At 38.4% G+C, this 18,923-nt stretch overlaps 2 protein-coding genes across 2 annotated transcripts; one reads left to right on the forward strand and one right to left on the reverse strand.

Annotated features, from left to right (window-relative positions):
- Window positions 1–6,021: 6,021 nt before the first annotated feature.
- Window positions 6,022–7,378, reverse strand: LOC117786141 (exopolyphosphatase PRUNE1-like). The gene is made up of 2 exons (XM_034624312.1): window positions 7,301–7,378; window positions 6,022–7,230 (listed from the first exon to the last, which is right to left on the reverse strand). Exons 1-2 carry the CDS (start codon window positions 7,346–7,348, stop codon window positions 6,091–6,093), a joined length of 1,188 nt encoding a protein of 395 aa, XP_034480203.1. The 5' UTR covers window positions 7,349–7,378; the 3' UTR covers window positions 6,022–6,090.
- A 9,613-nt stretch (window positions 7,379–16,991) lies between these two features.
- On the forward strand, window positions 16,992–17,741 carry LOC117793311. Its single transcript, XM_034633599.1, has one exon. It carries the CDS (start codon window positions 16,993–16,995, stop codon window positions 17,653–17,655), a length of 663 nt encoding a protein of 220 aa, XP_034489490.1. The 5' UTR covers window position 16,992; the 3' UTR covers window positions 17,656–17,741.
- The last annotated feature ends 1,182 nt before the right edge of the window (window positions 17,742–18,923 follow it).

Below are 18,923 nucleotides of genomic sequence, written 5' to 3' on the forward strand. Positions count from 1 at the left end.
TGATTGGAGCGTCTTCTAGTTGCAAAGGGCTCAAAAGTTTTTGCCCCGTTTTGTGTGGTTAACTACAAAAAAAAAAAAAAAAAATAGGGGGAAAAGGAAAACGCCAACAAGGAAAAAGTTGTGAGCATTGTGTGTGTTTAATTTGCTTGCCTGCTTATTGTTACCGAGTATATATAGTTTATTTATTTTCAAGCAAATGCCTTTTGGTTTTTGTGTGTTGGCTCTTCAAAATGCTGACAATGCTTTGCTCACATGTGTAAGTGAGTGTGTGAATGTATGTGTGCATGTGCATGCGAGTGTGTGTGTGTGTGTGTGGTTCTGTTTGTGAGCGTTGTTTCACGCTTGAGCGAGCAGGCAAAAGCCAAAAACAAAATGGAAATGAAAATGAAAATGAGACTGTGCCGCCGAATGAAAATGAAAATGAAAATGAGATGAAAATGGCAAGCTAAAGGCACTGCCGCTTATGCTGTAAAGCGTCTGGGCGTGCGGGCGTGGCCAATAATAAAAGGGATAAAATCATAAGCCCAAATTTATCGCACTCAAGACGGCAGCCAAGTCAAATTGTATGTGTGTAATGGATCAAGTTTATTTATAAGGCTGCCGCCCCTTTTGCGATTGCTCCTGCTGTTGCTTGAAACATGAAAGCAAACAATATTACGCATACGCAGCGTTGTTCAGTCAGCCCAATCGACTCTCTACTTTCCGACATCCCACAGCTACATCTACATCTACATCTACAGTCACATCCGCATCGTCATCGTCATCGCCATCTTCATCGTCGACAACAGCATGATGAAGTGTTATTTAAATATAAATATATTATCTATCGATAAGCTGCCTAGACTCACAACAAAAGCCACCAAAATGCTGAAAACGTGAAAAGCATTTTGCCGCATCAAATCTTCAAATTTGATGCCATTATTTTGTTTGCTTTTTTATGAACTGTCTGCTGCACATACGCGTGTATGCTTCTGTATGTTTCTCTTTTCCTATATGTATTTATATATGTACGTGTGTCTAGCTTAATAATAAAGTGATTGCCTACTTTAGGGCACAAACGCCGTCGGGCTATGGCCACGACCCTAACGCGTCGTCGACTTTATTAAATTATGCGCGTTTGATGCCACACAAATTCAGTTTTATTTAACTTCAATTCCTTATTCCCATTATACACTTGCCTAGGGTATCGTAATTTAGCCACAATATCTGTTTTGTATCCCCAAGAGCATATATATATCTTACTGGTTATATTTGGCTGACAGAAAAGAATCTTTTATATTTAACAATTGCACAATGAAGAAGAAACAAGGGGGCTCCGTTATCTGCTCGAATCGTTCGCCTACCCCCGGCTCGCTTTGCTCGCGGTAAGGTGTGGCTACAGTCGAGCACACTCGACCACACTCAGACATTTAGGCACACTCGAGCACACTCGGTACCCAAAAAAATTACATACTAAGTTTAAAGTCTCGACGCATTGAAAAAGACGGACAGAAAAAAAGGACATGGCTAAATCGACTCGGCTGTTGCTACTATTCAAGAATATATATACTTTAGGAGGTCTGCCTCCTTCTGCCTGTTACATACACTCTGACAAACTCATTATGCCCACAGGATACAAAACCACAGATAAATAGACAAAAAGCAATTACAATTTTAAATATGCATTTGAATTCCTATTTCTTAGGGAGATCCTTGTGGTTTGCCCATTTCCACTCTCAAAAGGCTCTAAAATTAACAAATTAATTAAAACTGACATTACTTTGTGATACAATACAACACATTGCACAACCTCAACACAAAATACGAAATGAAGAAAATTGGTTTTAATTGTTTGCAGTTGCAGAAAAGCAAAGAAAAAAGAAAAAGGCAACGCTAAAAAATAACTCCTGAAATGTAAGGCCTGTTAAGAAAATATGTGCGTTTAAAATTGAAAGTGTTCTTCACAGACATAGTTGACATTTGCTGCACTTATTCAAAACTAAGCGAGGGCTGTTTTGTTTATTTTGATAAGTTAATCAGCAACTTTTCTGACGTGACGTAGGCACAATACATTTTTGATTTAATTGATTGCGAATTAAATAATAATTATAATAATAATAATAATAAAAAGGTAATTGAAATGCAATTAGGTAGCTATTAAGTTCGTGGAATACACGTTTAAATATGAGCACATTTATTTAATTAATGAAATAAATTGCTTTCGATTAAAATTACATTTAAGTCTATTGAAATTATCAATTGCCAGCACTCGCCACTTAGTTGATTATTTACTTACAGTTTTGCTTTGTAAATATGCATAAAATATGTCATGGATTTACTCCTATAATTTTTTTTTATGATAAATGTAAATTTTTTTCATTTGAATTTGCTTTTTTGAAGGGAATTACCAGCTGAAGCGTACTTTTAACTCTTTACATACAGTTGGAAGGATTTCTTTGGCGTCGTTTAATAGATTTTCAATTCAATTCTTTTGTGCTAGCCTTTTTTGCTTCTTCTATTATTATTTTTTCATTTTTCGGACCCATGTAAACAATGGGCGTTAAGAACAGTTGCAGAAACCCAACAGCAACAGCAACAACAAATACAAAAAAAAAGGAAAACAATGGAGACCTACGCATCTACACAATCCTATATATCGTGATATATTTTTCGTATACATGGAAAAATATATATACATTGTATATATCTATTTATGTTTTGGTAAAGATTATGTGGCAAAGGCAGCTCTAAAAATTCGCATTTTGTTAAAATGCAAATTAAAATATTTATGCAAATGCGAGACAAGGAATACAATAAATTATGCCAAAGTAGGAAAAAAATAATAACGACTACGCCACGAAGACAAAACCTAACCAAATGAAGCAGAACGACAGGCACAAAAACAATTACCTGTTACATGGAAAAGCCAATGCCTATTCCCTCATCCACAGCTCCTCTGCATCCCCTATTTCAGTCCCCCCATCATTTCTATATTATTCTTGTATTTGTCGTAAATGTTAGCGTCTGTCACAATAATTTTGCGCCTGTAAACAAGTTTTGACAAAAAAGAGAATGAAATATTGTTACAAAAAAAAAAAAAAATGAGACAAGAGTGTGTTCGACTAGCAAATACTTAAATTCATATAGAAAAGTGGCAGCTGAATAAATTATGTCGATAGAGTCATACTGCAATGCAACTCAAGATACCTTTTTATCACCTATGTATATGAAACAGGGTATTTATTTGTATATAAATATAGAAAAAGTTTTCTACAAAAAAAATTCTAGCATAGAAAATCGTAACAATGTCGCAGGCAAAACGGAAGCCGGAAATATGCAAAGTAAGCGAGAGTTGAGCAAAAGCAAGTTTCTTGGCTTTTCAGAAACTGCCGGACAAAGCTGTTGAGCTGTCGTTGTTGGTGTTGCCACATTGTGGGCCAAGTGTTTGACTTGTGGATCAACGAAATCCCACAATTTCGCCACCATATTTAATTGCAATTCATGTTTTCAGACTTTACGATTGTCTTTCTTCGCTTGTTACTTTATTTCAACGTTGATTGCCACATCACGCATTCGCCCCGTTTGCCAATTAGCAGTCGCTACAGCTGCAACTGCAGCAAATACTAAAGTACAATAAAAAAAAAAACAATAACAACAGCATTAAGACACAGAACAAATTGAAACACCTTTTTAAGCGTGTAAGGAATTTAATTAATGCAAGTCTCGTGCTCCCTTTGAAATAAAAGCTTGAGATAAATATGCTGCTGCCACGCCTTGGTCCCTTACACCCATGCAAAGTGTAAATTAAGAGGGAAATTGTAAAACGACGTAACTAAAAAATAATAATAAATAAGAGCACTTAAGACAACGAGGGCATAGACGACAAATAGAATGCGCTACAACAAGAAAGTTGTGGACGAAATTGAATGATAGTGACAAGACAAATAAACTGACATATTTTTTAATATTTGCCATGAATAGGGCCTTTTTTTAATTTAATTTAATTAATATAATACATTTCAAAATTTAGAATTCATTAAGGCAAGGCGATTTTATACAGTGCTTTACTTGGCGTAGGGTATACGAACAAAAGTCAAGTGCAAAACTTTCGTTGACATCGTATTCAATTACATAGCGTAGATAGCGGTAAACTGGGGGCAATTGGGAAGGGGTCAGGGTAAAGGTAAAGGGTATTTAGGAGTTGAAAAGAGTGGCTTGAAAATCCGCTTAGAGATGCGCTTAACAGCAATTATCTTCATTACGCGCTCAGCGCTCAAAAGTATGCAATGGCAAACAAGAAAACGCTGAACAAAAACGCGACAGAGTACAAAAAAAGGAAATAAAAGACAAGCAGTCTAACAATTAGAATGGTGGGACTAAACCGCTCTCCCCCCACCACCATTAACCCCCTTGTCATCTGTCTTACCTGTACGGTAGAGCAACACCCTTGGCATTAAGCTCTTCATATAAATGCGGCGCTGATGGATGTGTTTTGAGTGGCGCCAGCGAATAATGTCGACTCTCGACTCTCAAGTCTCAACTCTCGCAACTCTCGACTGCCAACTGACGGCAGAGAGTTTCCTGTTTTCGGCGACTTTTACTTGTCGCCGTTATCAGCATTCGAATGCAGGGAGAGGGGTGCTCTAAACGATTTATAAAAGCCAAACGGCAAATGGCGGCGACGACAAAAAAAAGTGTTGCAAGCAATTTGCGCAATAGCGGCGAGTCCTTCGCAAATCCTTGTTGTCAAAGCACAAAGACAACAACAGACGCTTGCTTCCAGTCCCCACCTGCCACCCCCTCTCACCAGGCCACCCCCTCAGGCACTCGAGCAAGCTCCTGCTGCCATTATTGAGTGCGTGCACGTAACTGACATCAGCGCGCTTATAAATCAAGTTGCAAATACTTTTGCCTGCCCATATGTGGAAAGGTGTGCGTGTGTGTGTACAACAATAACAGCAAAAAGCTGGAAAAATAAAAAACAGGGTCAAAGTCGTACATAAAACTCCTTTTTTGAGTTCATGAATTTGGCAACTCGCACAGTTTCTCATTTGATTAGATTAATGCATTGTATAATGGCTTAAGCAGCCTTTTTACCTTCATCTTCCCGTCATTTCCCCTTCTGCCCTTTAACACCCACACATTTGGTAATCTCTCACGCTTACCCTCAGCATATTGTTTGTGGGAGTGTGTTATATCTGGGTAAATCATAATTTAAGTGCGTTCGTTCAAAACACTTTCATATTTTTTCTTCGTAAGCAGTGTTGCTAAAGTTTGGAACACGAACAAATCATCGAATTGCGATTATTTATGCTTATTACTTATAATTATGTATTTAACATCAATTAAAGTACTCGATGAAAGCAAATATATTAAGGATCAAAATTAAAATAATAACATAAACTTAACTATAAGCTACAGTTTTCAATTAGAATGCTCTTTTTGGTATACATTTATATTAAACATTCTACTTAATCGCTTAATCGGATAAAAATACATATAATTTATTGGCTGTTTAAGGTTTGGAATCAATGCAAGCGCCTAAAAGCATGCAGCAATTTGTATAATGTTAGAGTTTGAAATTCAAAAATAAATAGAGTTGCGGGTTTTTTATTGTCCGTGACTCGACTATAGAGTTGTTTCTTGTTTCTGTGAGATTAATTAATAGGCAATTCAAACTTGGTTCAATAAAGAGCATTAAAAGGTCAAATGTTTTTTTCATTTTTTGTGATATAAAATCTTCGTTGCAAATGCCTGGCAATTTCCCAACTGTTGTGATTGAAACCTGATGAGCGGTTACAAGGCGCAAAAATATGAAGCGTCATGACGCGTCACTTGAAAGGTCAAATGTTTTACTGGCGAAAGAGTGCAACTTGAATTTAACTGCCAAAGCTAAAAAAGCTGTTCGTAATATGAGCAGACCATCTGAGAGACAGAGAGAGAGGCAGAGAGAGAGAGAGAGAGGGAGAGTGAGAGAGAGAGGGAGAGTGAGAGAGTGAGAGAGAGAGAGAGAGAGGGAGAATGTAAGGAAGAGAAAGCAGATAAATTTGCAGCAAGATTTTATTCGCAGTACATTCAGAATACAAGTCGTTGAGCATGGAAGTTAATGAGTTAGTTGGGCAAATAAACATCCTCGGACACCCAGTTGTATATGATACGCTGCATCAGACTAAGCATGTCATAATATTGAATGTTCCACACATTCAAATAGAAGAAAGCGCCCTGCATAAAGTCAAGACCGCGATACGACTCGAGAGCCAAAAATGGTTCCAAAGTCGCATTCAGATTGATAATCAAATGATCGAAGAGGCGTCTGTCCTCCATGTCGCGCAGTGCATCCAATGGTATAAGTCCAATCTCCTTGATAACCAAACCTCCCCTTGGCTGCATGCTCGTGCCGAGGAGCATGATAAAATCACAGCTGTGCTCCGCGGCAAACTGCTGCAATGCCAATTGGGAGAATTCGAATGAAATGAATCGGGTGACTGCCATGGGGAAACAACAGAGGGCAATGCGAACCAGATGGCTGCCATTGTTGGCACGCAACAGTTTGAATTCGCGACGCATCACTTGTGGCAACGTCAGCTCATTGAGATCGAACACTGCCTTCACCAGGGTATCGTACAAGATGCTGCGCTGTGGCAACTCCAGCTCACCCAGATGCTTCTCCAGGAACTGCAGCAGCTGAAAGTCACGCACATGCGGCAGCTGATCCAACGGATATTGGCTAAAGTTATTATTCTGAAACAACAATGCCGCATGCAACAACTCGTAGACGCGCAGGCAATGCACATTTGTATAGTTGTATATGGGACTGTCAAAGCGTTCGGTGATGAGGGCGGCACACGAATGCATCGGATGCATTATGCGTTGACAGTAGATGGGCAGCCGGGCAGCCTCGCATTGATAGGGCCGATAGTCGTAGACCTCCTCGGTGCAGTAATGAAATGGGCTCACATGATGATTCACCAAGATGAAGCGACTTCTCAGCAACAGTTCCTCGGGCACATCGTCTCGAAAGACCAAATGTCGATCCGCTGTGATTTGCTGCTTGTCGAGCAGAAAGCGCACCTCAGACTTGCTGGAATAATCACGTCGCAGCATATTCAATACGGGCATATAGTTATGTTGCAAGGTTCCCGGATTTCGATGACGCAAATATGCAATTGCCAATGTGCTAACCACCGAGTCCAGATCACAGCTCTCGTGCGATAGGGCAATGTACATAAGCTCCGGTCCCCCAGAGGGTCGCTGTAAATGCAATCGTGCAACTTGGATTGCCTCGCTTTTGTGGCACTCAAACATCTCAACATCTACTCACCCATTGCGTTAGACGCTGTGAGTTAACCAAGAAGCTCAAAAAGTCCATTTGTCCACTGCTCAGCGCCTTGTCGGCATTCAAAATAAATATATAAGTAAATATTTCTAATTGTTTCAGTTTGTTTTATGTTCGTTTTTTATTTTGTCTAAATTATTCTTTCTGTTTTCTGAAACACTACGGAAAGTGACAAATGTCAGCGATTAAATTGGCCAGTCATTATTTCGATAGTTTTTAGTTTCATATATTTCGATACTAACTTCGATTGTTCTTTTCGATTTTCGTAATTATTATTCATCATACTTTTCAATTTTAATAATGTGTAATATAGCATATATGTTATATATGTTTCGCTTATCACTTCCACTTTTATAGGATTTCATTCTATTTTTTTCTAATGTTGCATTTATGCTAAGTACTTAAAAATTATCTTTTTTTACTTTATCAGACTTAAATAAACCAACACAAGGGAAATTCAATAAGCAAAATATTTCCAAAACGAAATTAGCACAGGTCAAAGATTTTCACTTACGATAAATCTTACCGAAAGTGAAAACCGAAACAGACCCCAGTATAAGATCTAAAACTATAGATTATAGTGCTCTTTTAAACACAAACAAAGTTTTAAAGCATATATGTTAAATTTTTGGGGAAATATTTGTTTACAATCCTTTTAAAATTATATTAAAATCAAGTTTCCAAATAATTGTTAGTTATCGATAGAAATGTTGCTTATGTGCCAGTGTTGTAAGACTCCAGGTAATACATTAAGTAAATAAAAAATCGGCAACTGACCCTATGACACTGTTTATGTGTGTGTGTGTGTGTGTGCCACGTGCAGTGTTGCTAAGTGCCTTCTAATGCGCCTAACTGCGGGAGTTTTATTCAAGTGAGCAGAGCGTTGAGATTGCTGGGGAATAGAGGGCTAACTAACAGGGGGGAAAGGGAAGTCAAGGGAGTGTGCAACATTTAGTTGGCAGACAGCTGGTCACGACGCCGCCTTGTCTGTCAAATGTGGCCCAAATTGGCTGACTTTTCACATTTGACCTGCACACGTAACGAAAGGACCTACCTACCACCCACCCCCCTCTACTACCTTACTGCTCGCGATTGCTGAGTGTGTGTGTGTATTTACAGTTATAGTTGGCACTTTGCTGTAGGGCTGAGCGTGTGATTTATGATGCTTGCTACGTTCTGGTTTGCTAAATTACTTTCGCACACGTTGAAGTTAAATAATTTTTTGACGCTAAAAGTTGTGCTCTTTTATTTTATTTCATTCCATTTTAGCTCATTCTCTGCTCCCCCACCATTTGCTTTTGGCAAAACTTAATCGCTGGCTAAGTTGAAGAGGTACATAACTTTAATAAGAGACCACAGAAAGCAAAAGCCAACAAAAAAAAAAAAAAATAAAAATAGAATAAATAAAAAGTAAAAAGAAAAAAAAGAAAAAGGAAGCAACAAGGCATGCCATTAGGTGCTTGGCTAGTATTTTGATTTTGTGGCATGCTCTTAGACGCGGCCAAAAGTCACTTACACATTGGCCAGGCCAAGGCGACTGCCCAACTTCAGGCCATAAAATTCCATTCGAGTCAAATGACCTTGAGATGGCAGCGCATTTCGTTCATATACATATATATTTGAATATATATACAAACAAACATATCTCAATATGTCCTTTTCCATATGTGTACGTATAGTTTCTGTCTAGGTGTGTGTGTGTGTGTCTGCTTGGGCCATTTAAATGCTACATTATGTTGAATATTCAATTTAATGTATCTTATAAATCATGTAGATCCTTTTTGTCCTGCTTAACGCCTCTACCAGCTACAGTTCCTTTACTCTTCCATTCCTCAGCAATCTTTCAATAACTATATAGTATTACAAGTCCTTTCCCTGTTGCTCTTTCTGCTTCACTTTCGTATCTATTTTTATGTTTATTTCTATTTTCCAGTTTGCTGTTGTCACATTGTTTTTTTCTGTTTTTCTGAATGCTTTAAGCCACTTTCAAATACAACTTGTATTTATAGTTTTTCCTTTTTAGCTACCCGTTGATGGGCCACTTATTTTTGTTTTGTTTTGCTTTATGCTCGCACATATTTATAACTGCTTATCGGTCTGCAAACCTAGATTGATTAACTGCCTGTGTTTTAGAAGAGGATTGTCCGGATGGCAAAACAAAAAACCAAGTCAATACATAAGTCATTATTTTTTGCAGTCTACCACTTTTCTGAAGATATTTATAAATGGAAACAGATTGAAGCTAAATTTAAGTACGATACATTATGAGAAATACTGTGAAAGATATTTAATGTATCTGCAGGTGAGATTTCTTTTTCTACTGCCTTTATAATTAAAATATCCTCTCTGTTTATATGTTACATAAGACACATTAATTTCAGATATTTTGAATACTGATTAACTGAGCTCCATTACTTAAAAATGTTTTAGATTTAAGATGTCTAATATTTCTGCTTACTGAGTAAAATTAGCTTATTTTTTATTTGACTTGTTTCAATGCTTAAAATAACGAAATTTCGATTGAAGTGGTTCTGGTATTACTAATGTGTCAAAGAACATAATAAATTGCGCTGATTGCTTATAATTAAAATATATTTAAAAGGTTTTACATGTAGGCATTACTCGTAGTAGCCGGATGGTACCAATAATTGGGAATGGAAGACCCGTATAAGGGTGTCAGATCATTATTCTGACAGCCGTCTCAACCTAACCTAACCTTTATGAAGAAAAAGACCAGAACTCTTTTTTATAAAAGTGATTCGGTTCAGATTTAAATCAACCAATTACAAAATATTCTTAATAGTGAGGTTTGGGATTCCCAAGAATTGACACTTTAAAAGATTTGGGTTAGTAAAAACGTCGAACAAAATCTACCATGTATTTTGGAAAAGTAGGGAAAATTTTCACTTAGATTCCCAATACATGTTAATGCAAAGAAATTAATTATTTTATTTAACTTAAATGCACGCTGTTGACAACAAATTGCAGTTCCTCTCACAAATAAATTTCCAGGTCCTTCTGACATATCAAATTAATAAATAGAATAATAATGCAATTAACTGAAAACTGCACAGTATAAAATGCATTAATTTAAATTTTATCGGTTCAAATAAATGCTTCAATAAATTTTCCAGTTTTCATTTAAATATTTTCAATATGTTTGTTAATACTAACCGTTTGAGTTGTGATTTCGATTGTTGGCTATTTCCGGTTTTTATGTTTGCAGCGGAACTGTAAAGCGTTAATGTAAATTTTCACACTTGGTTACATCGATTTAAGTTAAATTGATTTGAATATTTGCTGTTGTTGCTATGGTTGTTGCTTTTGCATTTCGCATATTAATCATTCGCACTGTTGTACCGGCATTTATATTTATAGTTGCCGTTAGCTGCCGTTAAATGAACAAACTTTGCACTTTGTTATTATTAATAATTATTAATATTATTACTATATTTTTTTTTTAAGTTTTTTGCTGACTGATAACTAAAAAAAATATACCACAAAAACAAATGGGGTCGTCAGAGATGATAACTTGGTAGTAGCAATTGCCTGTAGGCGCACTGTGCTCGGTTAAAGGGGATTTCGAATTACGCGTCGCGTTCGCTGGTTTATCGTTGCACACACGTACCGTTTGGGGCAAGTATAGAGCAGCCACTGGGGCAACAAACAGCTACAGAGTTCAACGTTAGACTAAAAGGCGGCTACTTGCAATACGACAACGACGAACGCTATCGTGGCCATCGTGGTGAGTTCGTGCCACAGTTCGTGTCATCCACACAACAGTGAGTGTGGTGAAGAGACAGTGAGAGACAGAGAGAGAGAGAGTGAGACAGAGAGAGAGAGGGAGAGACCTTGGCCATGCTCTGCTCTGCTCTTTGCCAGCTGTTGATTTACAGTTTTCTCTTTACGCTCGCTTTTCAGCTCGTGCCGTTAATCGCTTATGCTCAAAGCTAAAACTAAAAGTGGTGGCAACATTGAACGTGCACCATAATTGATACGCGAACAGGAAGTGCAGCATATACGAGTACTCGTACACATGCTGCCTTTGACATTGCCTTCCTCCTTTGACAACTGCTGTTACAACTGTTGCAACCCTGGCAACTGTTGCAAGTGGCACCGGAAATGGGTTCTCGCTGTTGTGGCTCCGGTCACAAATTGTCGCGTCATCGACAGCTAAATTTGACCATGGATTGGCAATAACACTGACCGTATATACAAGAGTATATAGTACTATAAGTATATGATATCTTATTTATCATTATAATAAATGAAAGCAATCTTAAAAGGTGATTCGGCTTGCGAGTTAATTGAAGCTCATTTCGGCTTGATTAATGGATATCTCGTTCTTAGCTTACTTGGCTAACATTTATGGCCAAAACAATAATTACAGTTTAGTTTTTAATGAGCCAACTCATGCTGCGGACGCGTCGTGACACGTGGCAAAGTTTTCTATGAGATTGCCACAAAAATTGAGCACTAGATAGTAGCTGTTGTATGTGGCATGTGGCAAGTGGCATGTGGCAAGTGGCAAGTTGAGACGAAGGCGGAAGTTTAGCTAATTGAACATCAACTTTGACAGGCGACAACAAAACAAGTGTTGTTGTTGTTGCTGTTGTTAAACTTGTGTGTAATACATTAGTTGATTATGCATTAAACAAATTTCATTAGCAGTTGACGTTGGTGTGGGTGTGTGTGTGTGTGTGTGAGTGTGTACCTCAAGGGGCAGCAAAGCAAATGCAAACTAAAAAAAAAAAAATCGTTGCACAATAATTGTGTGCAGCTTGCGTTTAATTATTATCCTGGGAATAATTATAATAATACAGTAATAATGTCAAACTATGCACAATTCGCTGTGCTGCTCAAAGATGAAATTTCCTGTGTGGCATGCCCCAGCCACAGGTCGGTCACAACTCAAATTGCAAGTTGCATGTTGCAAGCTGCGAGCTTAGCTCAGCTGCCTGGCTGAGACTTAATTGAGATAGAGATTTGATTAATTTGCATGCCATAAACCATTTTCAATTTGTTTATGTGCTCAAAGTAAAGACCAGCTCGTAATTAAAGCAATGCTGCTGCAACTCCGGCAAGTCAAGGCATGACAAGCTCAGACATCGCCTTGCCACGTGCCCCTTTGTCACCTTTCGCCTCTCGCCACTCGGCTCTCGACTCTCGCCTCTCGCCTCTCGCCTCAAGTTGCAAATGCAAATTTCGCCTTAGCTGAGAGGAAAGAGAAAAGAAAAATAGAGAAAAAACCATCGCCAAGGTAAGCAGATTAAAACGCCTTTGACTTGGCAATGTGCTCTGAAATTCTAGACGGTGGCATGCAAATGAACGCGCGTTGCATGCAACATAGGCGGCGCAGGCAGCAGCAGCGGCAGCGGCAGCGACGGAGGCAGCGCCAGCTGGCGATGAGTGTTGTCTGAATGTGTTGGTAAATATTTACGCAATGTACTCATGTACAAACAATTACGCGTTCATTTGTGCGACTTTTACATGGCACACACCGACGCACACACACACACACGCAGGGGCACAACAATGGCCGACAAGCGGCGACAATGGCTGCGTCGACGTCGACTTCGCCGTCGCCGTCGACTTTGAAGTTGACGTACGTTTGGTTGCGTTCCCAGTGAACTTCTTTGCTTTGCTTTGGTTTGTTTCGTTTGGTTGAGTTTGACTTGCTTTTGCATTTGTTTTTGCTCCCGTTTGTGGTTTCGTTTTGTGTATTCATATGCATAATATCCTTGACCCGTTTGCGTGCTTTGCGCTTTTGTGCGTGCCAGGAAGCCAGACAGGCAAAGGATGCGGCTCAAAATGGGAACGGGAACGGGAACGGGGGCAAAGGGACTGAGACTGGAACTGTAACTGGTCGGCAGCTAGTGCCCGTACTCGTATTTTACATAAAACACGCACACACTCATACACACACACACCGCACACACACACTTACACACGCACTCACGCACTCACACCGTTTGATATGCAAATAATCTATGCAGTTAACGACGTGCATATAAATATTGAATAGAATAGAGGCACCTTAATTCGAATGAGTCGAAGAACAATACACACAACATACTAACACACTCACAACAACACTGACAGCTCAGGCATAGGCTGCTGAAACAGGTCAAAAAAGGGGCGAGAGGGCGTGTCCATTGCGATTATTCGCATGTTGAAAGCCAAAGCTAAAACCAAGTAATTAAACTGAAAAACGAAAAAAGTAAAAATAATTGCGGTAAAGCTAACCTGACTGTGAGCGACCCTGCAGATATATTAATAAAAAATGTATATATTTGTATATACATTCACTTTAGCCTAAGAATGTTAAAATATGTTTAATGGGATTTTGCAAGCCATCTTCTGCTACTTTCGCAATTTGCTCACATCGATATTACACCCTTTATATTTTTTTGAGGCAGGGCTCTGAATAAATCAATATATTGGATTAAAAGCAAGTTCAGAAACTTGTGTAAAACTGTAAATAATTCAATTTGTGCTTAAAATTAAGTACGAACCTGTACTTTCTAATCGAAAAGCAATGAATTTAAAACTTTTCAAAATTTCATAAATCTTTAGTTAGCTGCACATAAATTTAATGTTTAGTCAGAAAATGATTGAAGAAAGCCTTTGCCTTGAAAGCTCTCTTAAAAATTCTTTTAATTAAAGTATGAATAAAATAAAATATTTTAAAATATATTTTACAAGATAACTAAATACTGAGACTCTGCTGTACTTGGAAACATCTTGGTAATATTATAAAGAATCTGTTAAAATAATCTGTATTGTTTGCATTGCATTCTGTTGTCAATTTCAAGCTCATTGGCTAGCCAAAGTTAAGATCTGATGATTTGGACCTTGTGCTGTTTAAGTATCAGCAACGTGGGAACAGTTCGTTAAGTTTTCTTGATTTGCCTGACAATAAAATGACCTCACTTCCCCACCCCTTCAGTGTCCCTCAGGGCACTGAGTCAAAATGGTATGAGTCGTAGTCGTGTCATCGACACGCTGAGGTGAAAGACAAACAACTTTATGCCAAGTTGTTAACAAAGTGCTTCCACGACCTGAACGACCTCTCGGCAAGGATCCATCTAACATCTAACATCCAGCATCCAGTTCTGTGTCTATGCAAAACGCAAACAGAGCTTTCTTTCTCTGTCTAACATATCTGCAGAAATATGCTAGGCACCTTGACAAGACAATTGACTGGAAAATGTTGTTAATGAACTTTGTGCGACATTTTGATTAGCTGTCAGTTGTTCAGTTGTTCACGTTGTTGTTGTTGTTGGCTGCGAGGCAAGTGGCTTGGCGGTGGTGCGGTGGTGCAAAGGTGGTGCTGCAATCGTGTCTGCCCATTTTGAGGTCAACAAGTGTCGGGCGCAGCAATGATGGATGTCAAAGTGGTTCGCTGGCTTGTTGGCCAGCTTGACACACATTTTTATTGTGCTTTTGCTTTAACACAATGCCATTTTGTCACACTGTGATAAAACACTGAACTAATAGCAACAACAACACGCAAATACAATAATAATAAAACGACGAGCAACAACAGCCACAACAACAACAACAACAATGAGAGGCTACAGAAAAAGTTTCTGCGGAAAAGTTGTAAACTTAATTTATAGTTTTTAAGCAGCCGCCGGCTGAAGTTGTAGATGGGCGTAAGGGCGCACGAGGGGCGTGGCCTTAGCTGTGGCTAGAAAAATGTGTTTTGCTACTATCGCTTGGGTGGCACTGTAGGCGTGGCAGGGACACACACACACACACACACACACACACACTGGGACACAACTATGCATATGTATGTAGGAGTATTTGCAAATTTGCACATTTCATTCTCGCCCTAGCACTTGGAATTTCCAAATGAAATATTTGACTTTTAGTCTAAAAAGTCAGCAGAAAGTTACGCAAACAGACTGTGACGCAACCGAGGACACCAGCCAAACCACCCAAAACCACCCCCTCAGCTATCCACTGGGCCAAAATGTGCATTAAGTTAAAAGTATGCGCCGCTTTAAACGTCACATTCGCTTTCGCTTTCGTTTTCGCATCCACATCGGCATCCGCATCCGCTTTCAAATCCGCATCCCCATCTGCTGTCTATTAGAAAGAGGGAGCCACAGTATTGACCCCCGGGAAGCTTCCCCTCTCAATGCAACGCCCCCTCTCTCTCCACTGTGTTGTCGTCTTTTAAATTCTTTTTGGTAGCTCGCACAATTTGCACATTTAATGAGGGACCTCCTCCTGTGACTCCCTACAGATTCCAACAGTTCCCTTTGCATTCCTCCCTTCCCGCTTTCCGCTTCCAGCTGACCGCTTCCCGCTCTCCGTTCCCTTCTGTTATTTTTTGCACCAGTTGCTCTGTCTGCTTTCTGCGCTTCAAGGTTCTTAGTGCTCAAGTACTGACCGTAATGATGTATGCGCAACGTTGCATTGCAATTACAAACTGAATTTGGAGCAGCGGTCACAACTTGTCAGCTGCTTTTGGCTTTAAACATTCATCAATTAACGGTCAGCACACAAAAAAAGTGTGTATAAATAGCAGAAGATTGATATAAGACAAGATTTCTACAGAAGCTGCGGTCGTAGAAGAGAGTTGTAAGCAGAATTGATCAATCATAATAACTGATTATAGTATATCCATGTTATGGCGCTTATATATGTACATACATGAATTTTTAGAACAACATAGTTTTCTTATATACTAAATATGTATGTAATATGTAATTATCCCTTTTTTACTGTAATTTATGATTAATATATCAAAGTTTAGTGTCAATAACCAAAAACTGTGTCGTACAAATGATATGATACCCGATACTTATTGCTTTTGCGATGATTGCGAAAAATATATATTAAAAATTTTAAAATTTTAGTATTTTTTATAATATTATATAAAAAAAAATATTATATAACATACAAATTTGAAAAGTTTAGTACTTTTTATAATATTATATAACAAAAAGTTATCTTGTAATCGGCCCCCATTAATTTACTTTAGTATTGTTTACTAGATTTAATTTTATAAATAAAAAAAAATATCATGTACTATAAAAAGGAATCATATCATTCTGCAAGTTCAGATGTTTGGTTCAGTAATCTGAAGAAACAAAAAAAATTTTCATACTTAACCTTAATTTTCGATCAATCGTCCCTGTGACAGCTATATGCTAAAGTCGACCGATTTGCACCAACTTCGGTCAGGATGTATAAGACTATTCAAAATGTCATTTCTATTAGTTTTGTTAAGATATCTAGAAAAACAAAAAAGGTTTTTCATACTCAAACTTGATTTTAGACCGGTCGTTCCTATATCAGATATATGATATAGTGGTACGACACAAAAGAACAAACTAGAGAAACCCATGTACCAAGTTTGGTGCCTCTAGCTCTTATAGTCTCTGAGATCTAAGTGTTAATACAGACGGACGGACAGCAGGATAATGGGACAACAAGACAGACGGACATTGTTTTAGCGACTCGGCTGTTAATGCTCATAAAGAAAATATATATACTTTGTAAGATCTGCCACGGTCCCCTTTACGCTTTTTAAGTACAGGGTCTAAATGTGACAAATTTAAAATCAATCGTTTAGTATTCTCTACACATTTTATGAAGTAAATAAATATCAAAAACAAGTAAGTAAAGAAATACAAAAAAAATATAAAAAAGACAGACAGATGGAGGAGATGGCTCGAGAAGAATGCTGTCGATCAGTTTGTCCGCTGGCCAACTGTCAAGTGCGATTGGATCACAGCCAGCTGCTGGTGCACCTGATAAGTGAGCACTTGGTCGAGACACCAGGTGTATCATTTGGCCTGAGGATGCGCCAAGTGGAAAGCGGGGAAAGGACATTGTTGCCACTGGCGCCTCAACAGCTGATCGTGGGGCAAGATCATTGCTTATGCTTGCTCAACTGGGCGGGAAATGGAAGCAGGAATCTGGCAATGCCACAATGCAGACTTCCTCTAAGTTACAGATCGCTGACAGGTCACTTGCCAGTGTTGGTAATGGTGCGCAGGATACCGTGGCCAGCTCTGCCATCGAGTTCAACATTGCACGAAGATAATAAGATGCGTTATCTATATGTATTATGGCTTGCGGCACCTGCCACACGGCGTCCAGTTACCGCCAGACTGGGATTCCTCAATCGTGAGCTTCACTGTAGTTTGCGCGTGCGTCGCCAGCTGCGAAACTTTGACAGTCCAATGGAATTCAACAAATATTTGCTGGGTGCAGATCGCAACTATCTAACATTGAGTGAACGGCAGCTGCAGCAAATGTGTTGCCAAAATGATTCGGGCTGTTTTCTTGAGGTTGTCATTCTGGGTGTACCGAACTGAAACTCGACAAAACTTTCTGCTAATATTTGAATATTTGTAAATTTATGCAAATTAAATTTGATAATAAGAGATAAACACAAGATACGAAAAAAAGGACAACAAACCTAATGTAATCAGCAAGTTTTATTTGAGTTGAGTGAGAAGGCAGGAGGCAGGAGGCAGGAGGATTGTGGGGCAGCTGCTCCACTTGTCAGCTGGGCACACATAATGAACGAAAACTTTTCCGTTTAGTGGACTTCGCGGCACACTCTGTACTGTTAATAAGCCGAAATCAATTTGACTTAATTTCAGTTGAGCTCGACTTGAGTTGAGTTGAGTTGAGTTCAGTTCAGTTCGCTTCCTATTTAGTTTTCTTTATCGTTTATTTTTTGGTTTGTTTTTTTTTTTTTTTTTTTTTGTTAACACAAATTTTGCAAGTTTACTGCCACATTTGTGAGGCGCGCATTATTGATTTCGGTTGGCACTTTATTGCCATTTGCCTCGTTGCCCCATTTTGACCCGTTGCTCCCCAACCTCCATTGTTTTGTTTTTTTTTCTTATTTTTTGGCGGTGCGCAGGGGAACGTTGATTTTTATGAGCGCAACAGACGACGACCACGGCATTCAGTTGGAAATGTGCCATAAATTACTCGGTTTTATGTCTTAGCAGCCAGTCAGACAGTCACACAAACAGATCAAATCAGATCAGATTTCTAAACACCAAATAAGTGATTTTTCAACACTGGCAAATATCAGAGGACAGAGATTTCACAGCAGTGTTGTCAGAACTTGACAGTAAAAGTAGGCTAGATTTTTAAAATAAAATAGCTGGAATAAGCTAGATATAAAAATAAATATTAAAATCAAGGCTGCAAACCTACAAAATTTTGTTAAAGGTTCGGTTCGGAAGTTCGAACCATAGAGCAAGACATCGGTTCGGTTCGCGAATTGATTTATATACCCCCTGAACTCAAGGTTTGAGTAGGAACCTCGGTTCAATCTCATACAAAAAAAATATTTGTATTGTTATACATTTTTCTCTACATTTTGAACTAATTGAATTTTTTTTTTAAGAAATAAAATGTTGATAATTTAAATATTTTTGAAAATTTAAATATGACTTATTTTAATCCGAAGTCTCAAATAATTGCGTAATATTAGAAAACCATAAAATTTATGTATTAATATTTTTTTTTTCGAGCCGAACCTATTATTTTAAAAATCGGTTCGGTTTAGTTTCGGGTTCGCAAAGTAAATATTTTGTAGGGTTCGGTTCATGATCCGGTTCAG

The sequence above is a fragment of the Drosophila innubila genome, chromosome X, assembly GCF_004354385.1.
Source record: "Drosophila innubila isolate TH190305 chromosome X, UK_Dinn_1.0, whole genome shotgun sequence".
Taxonomy (NCBI): Eukaryota; Metazoa; Arthropoda; class Insecta; order Diptera; family Drosophilidae; genus Drosophila; species Drosophila innubila.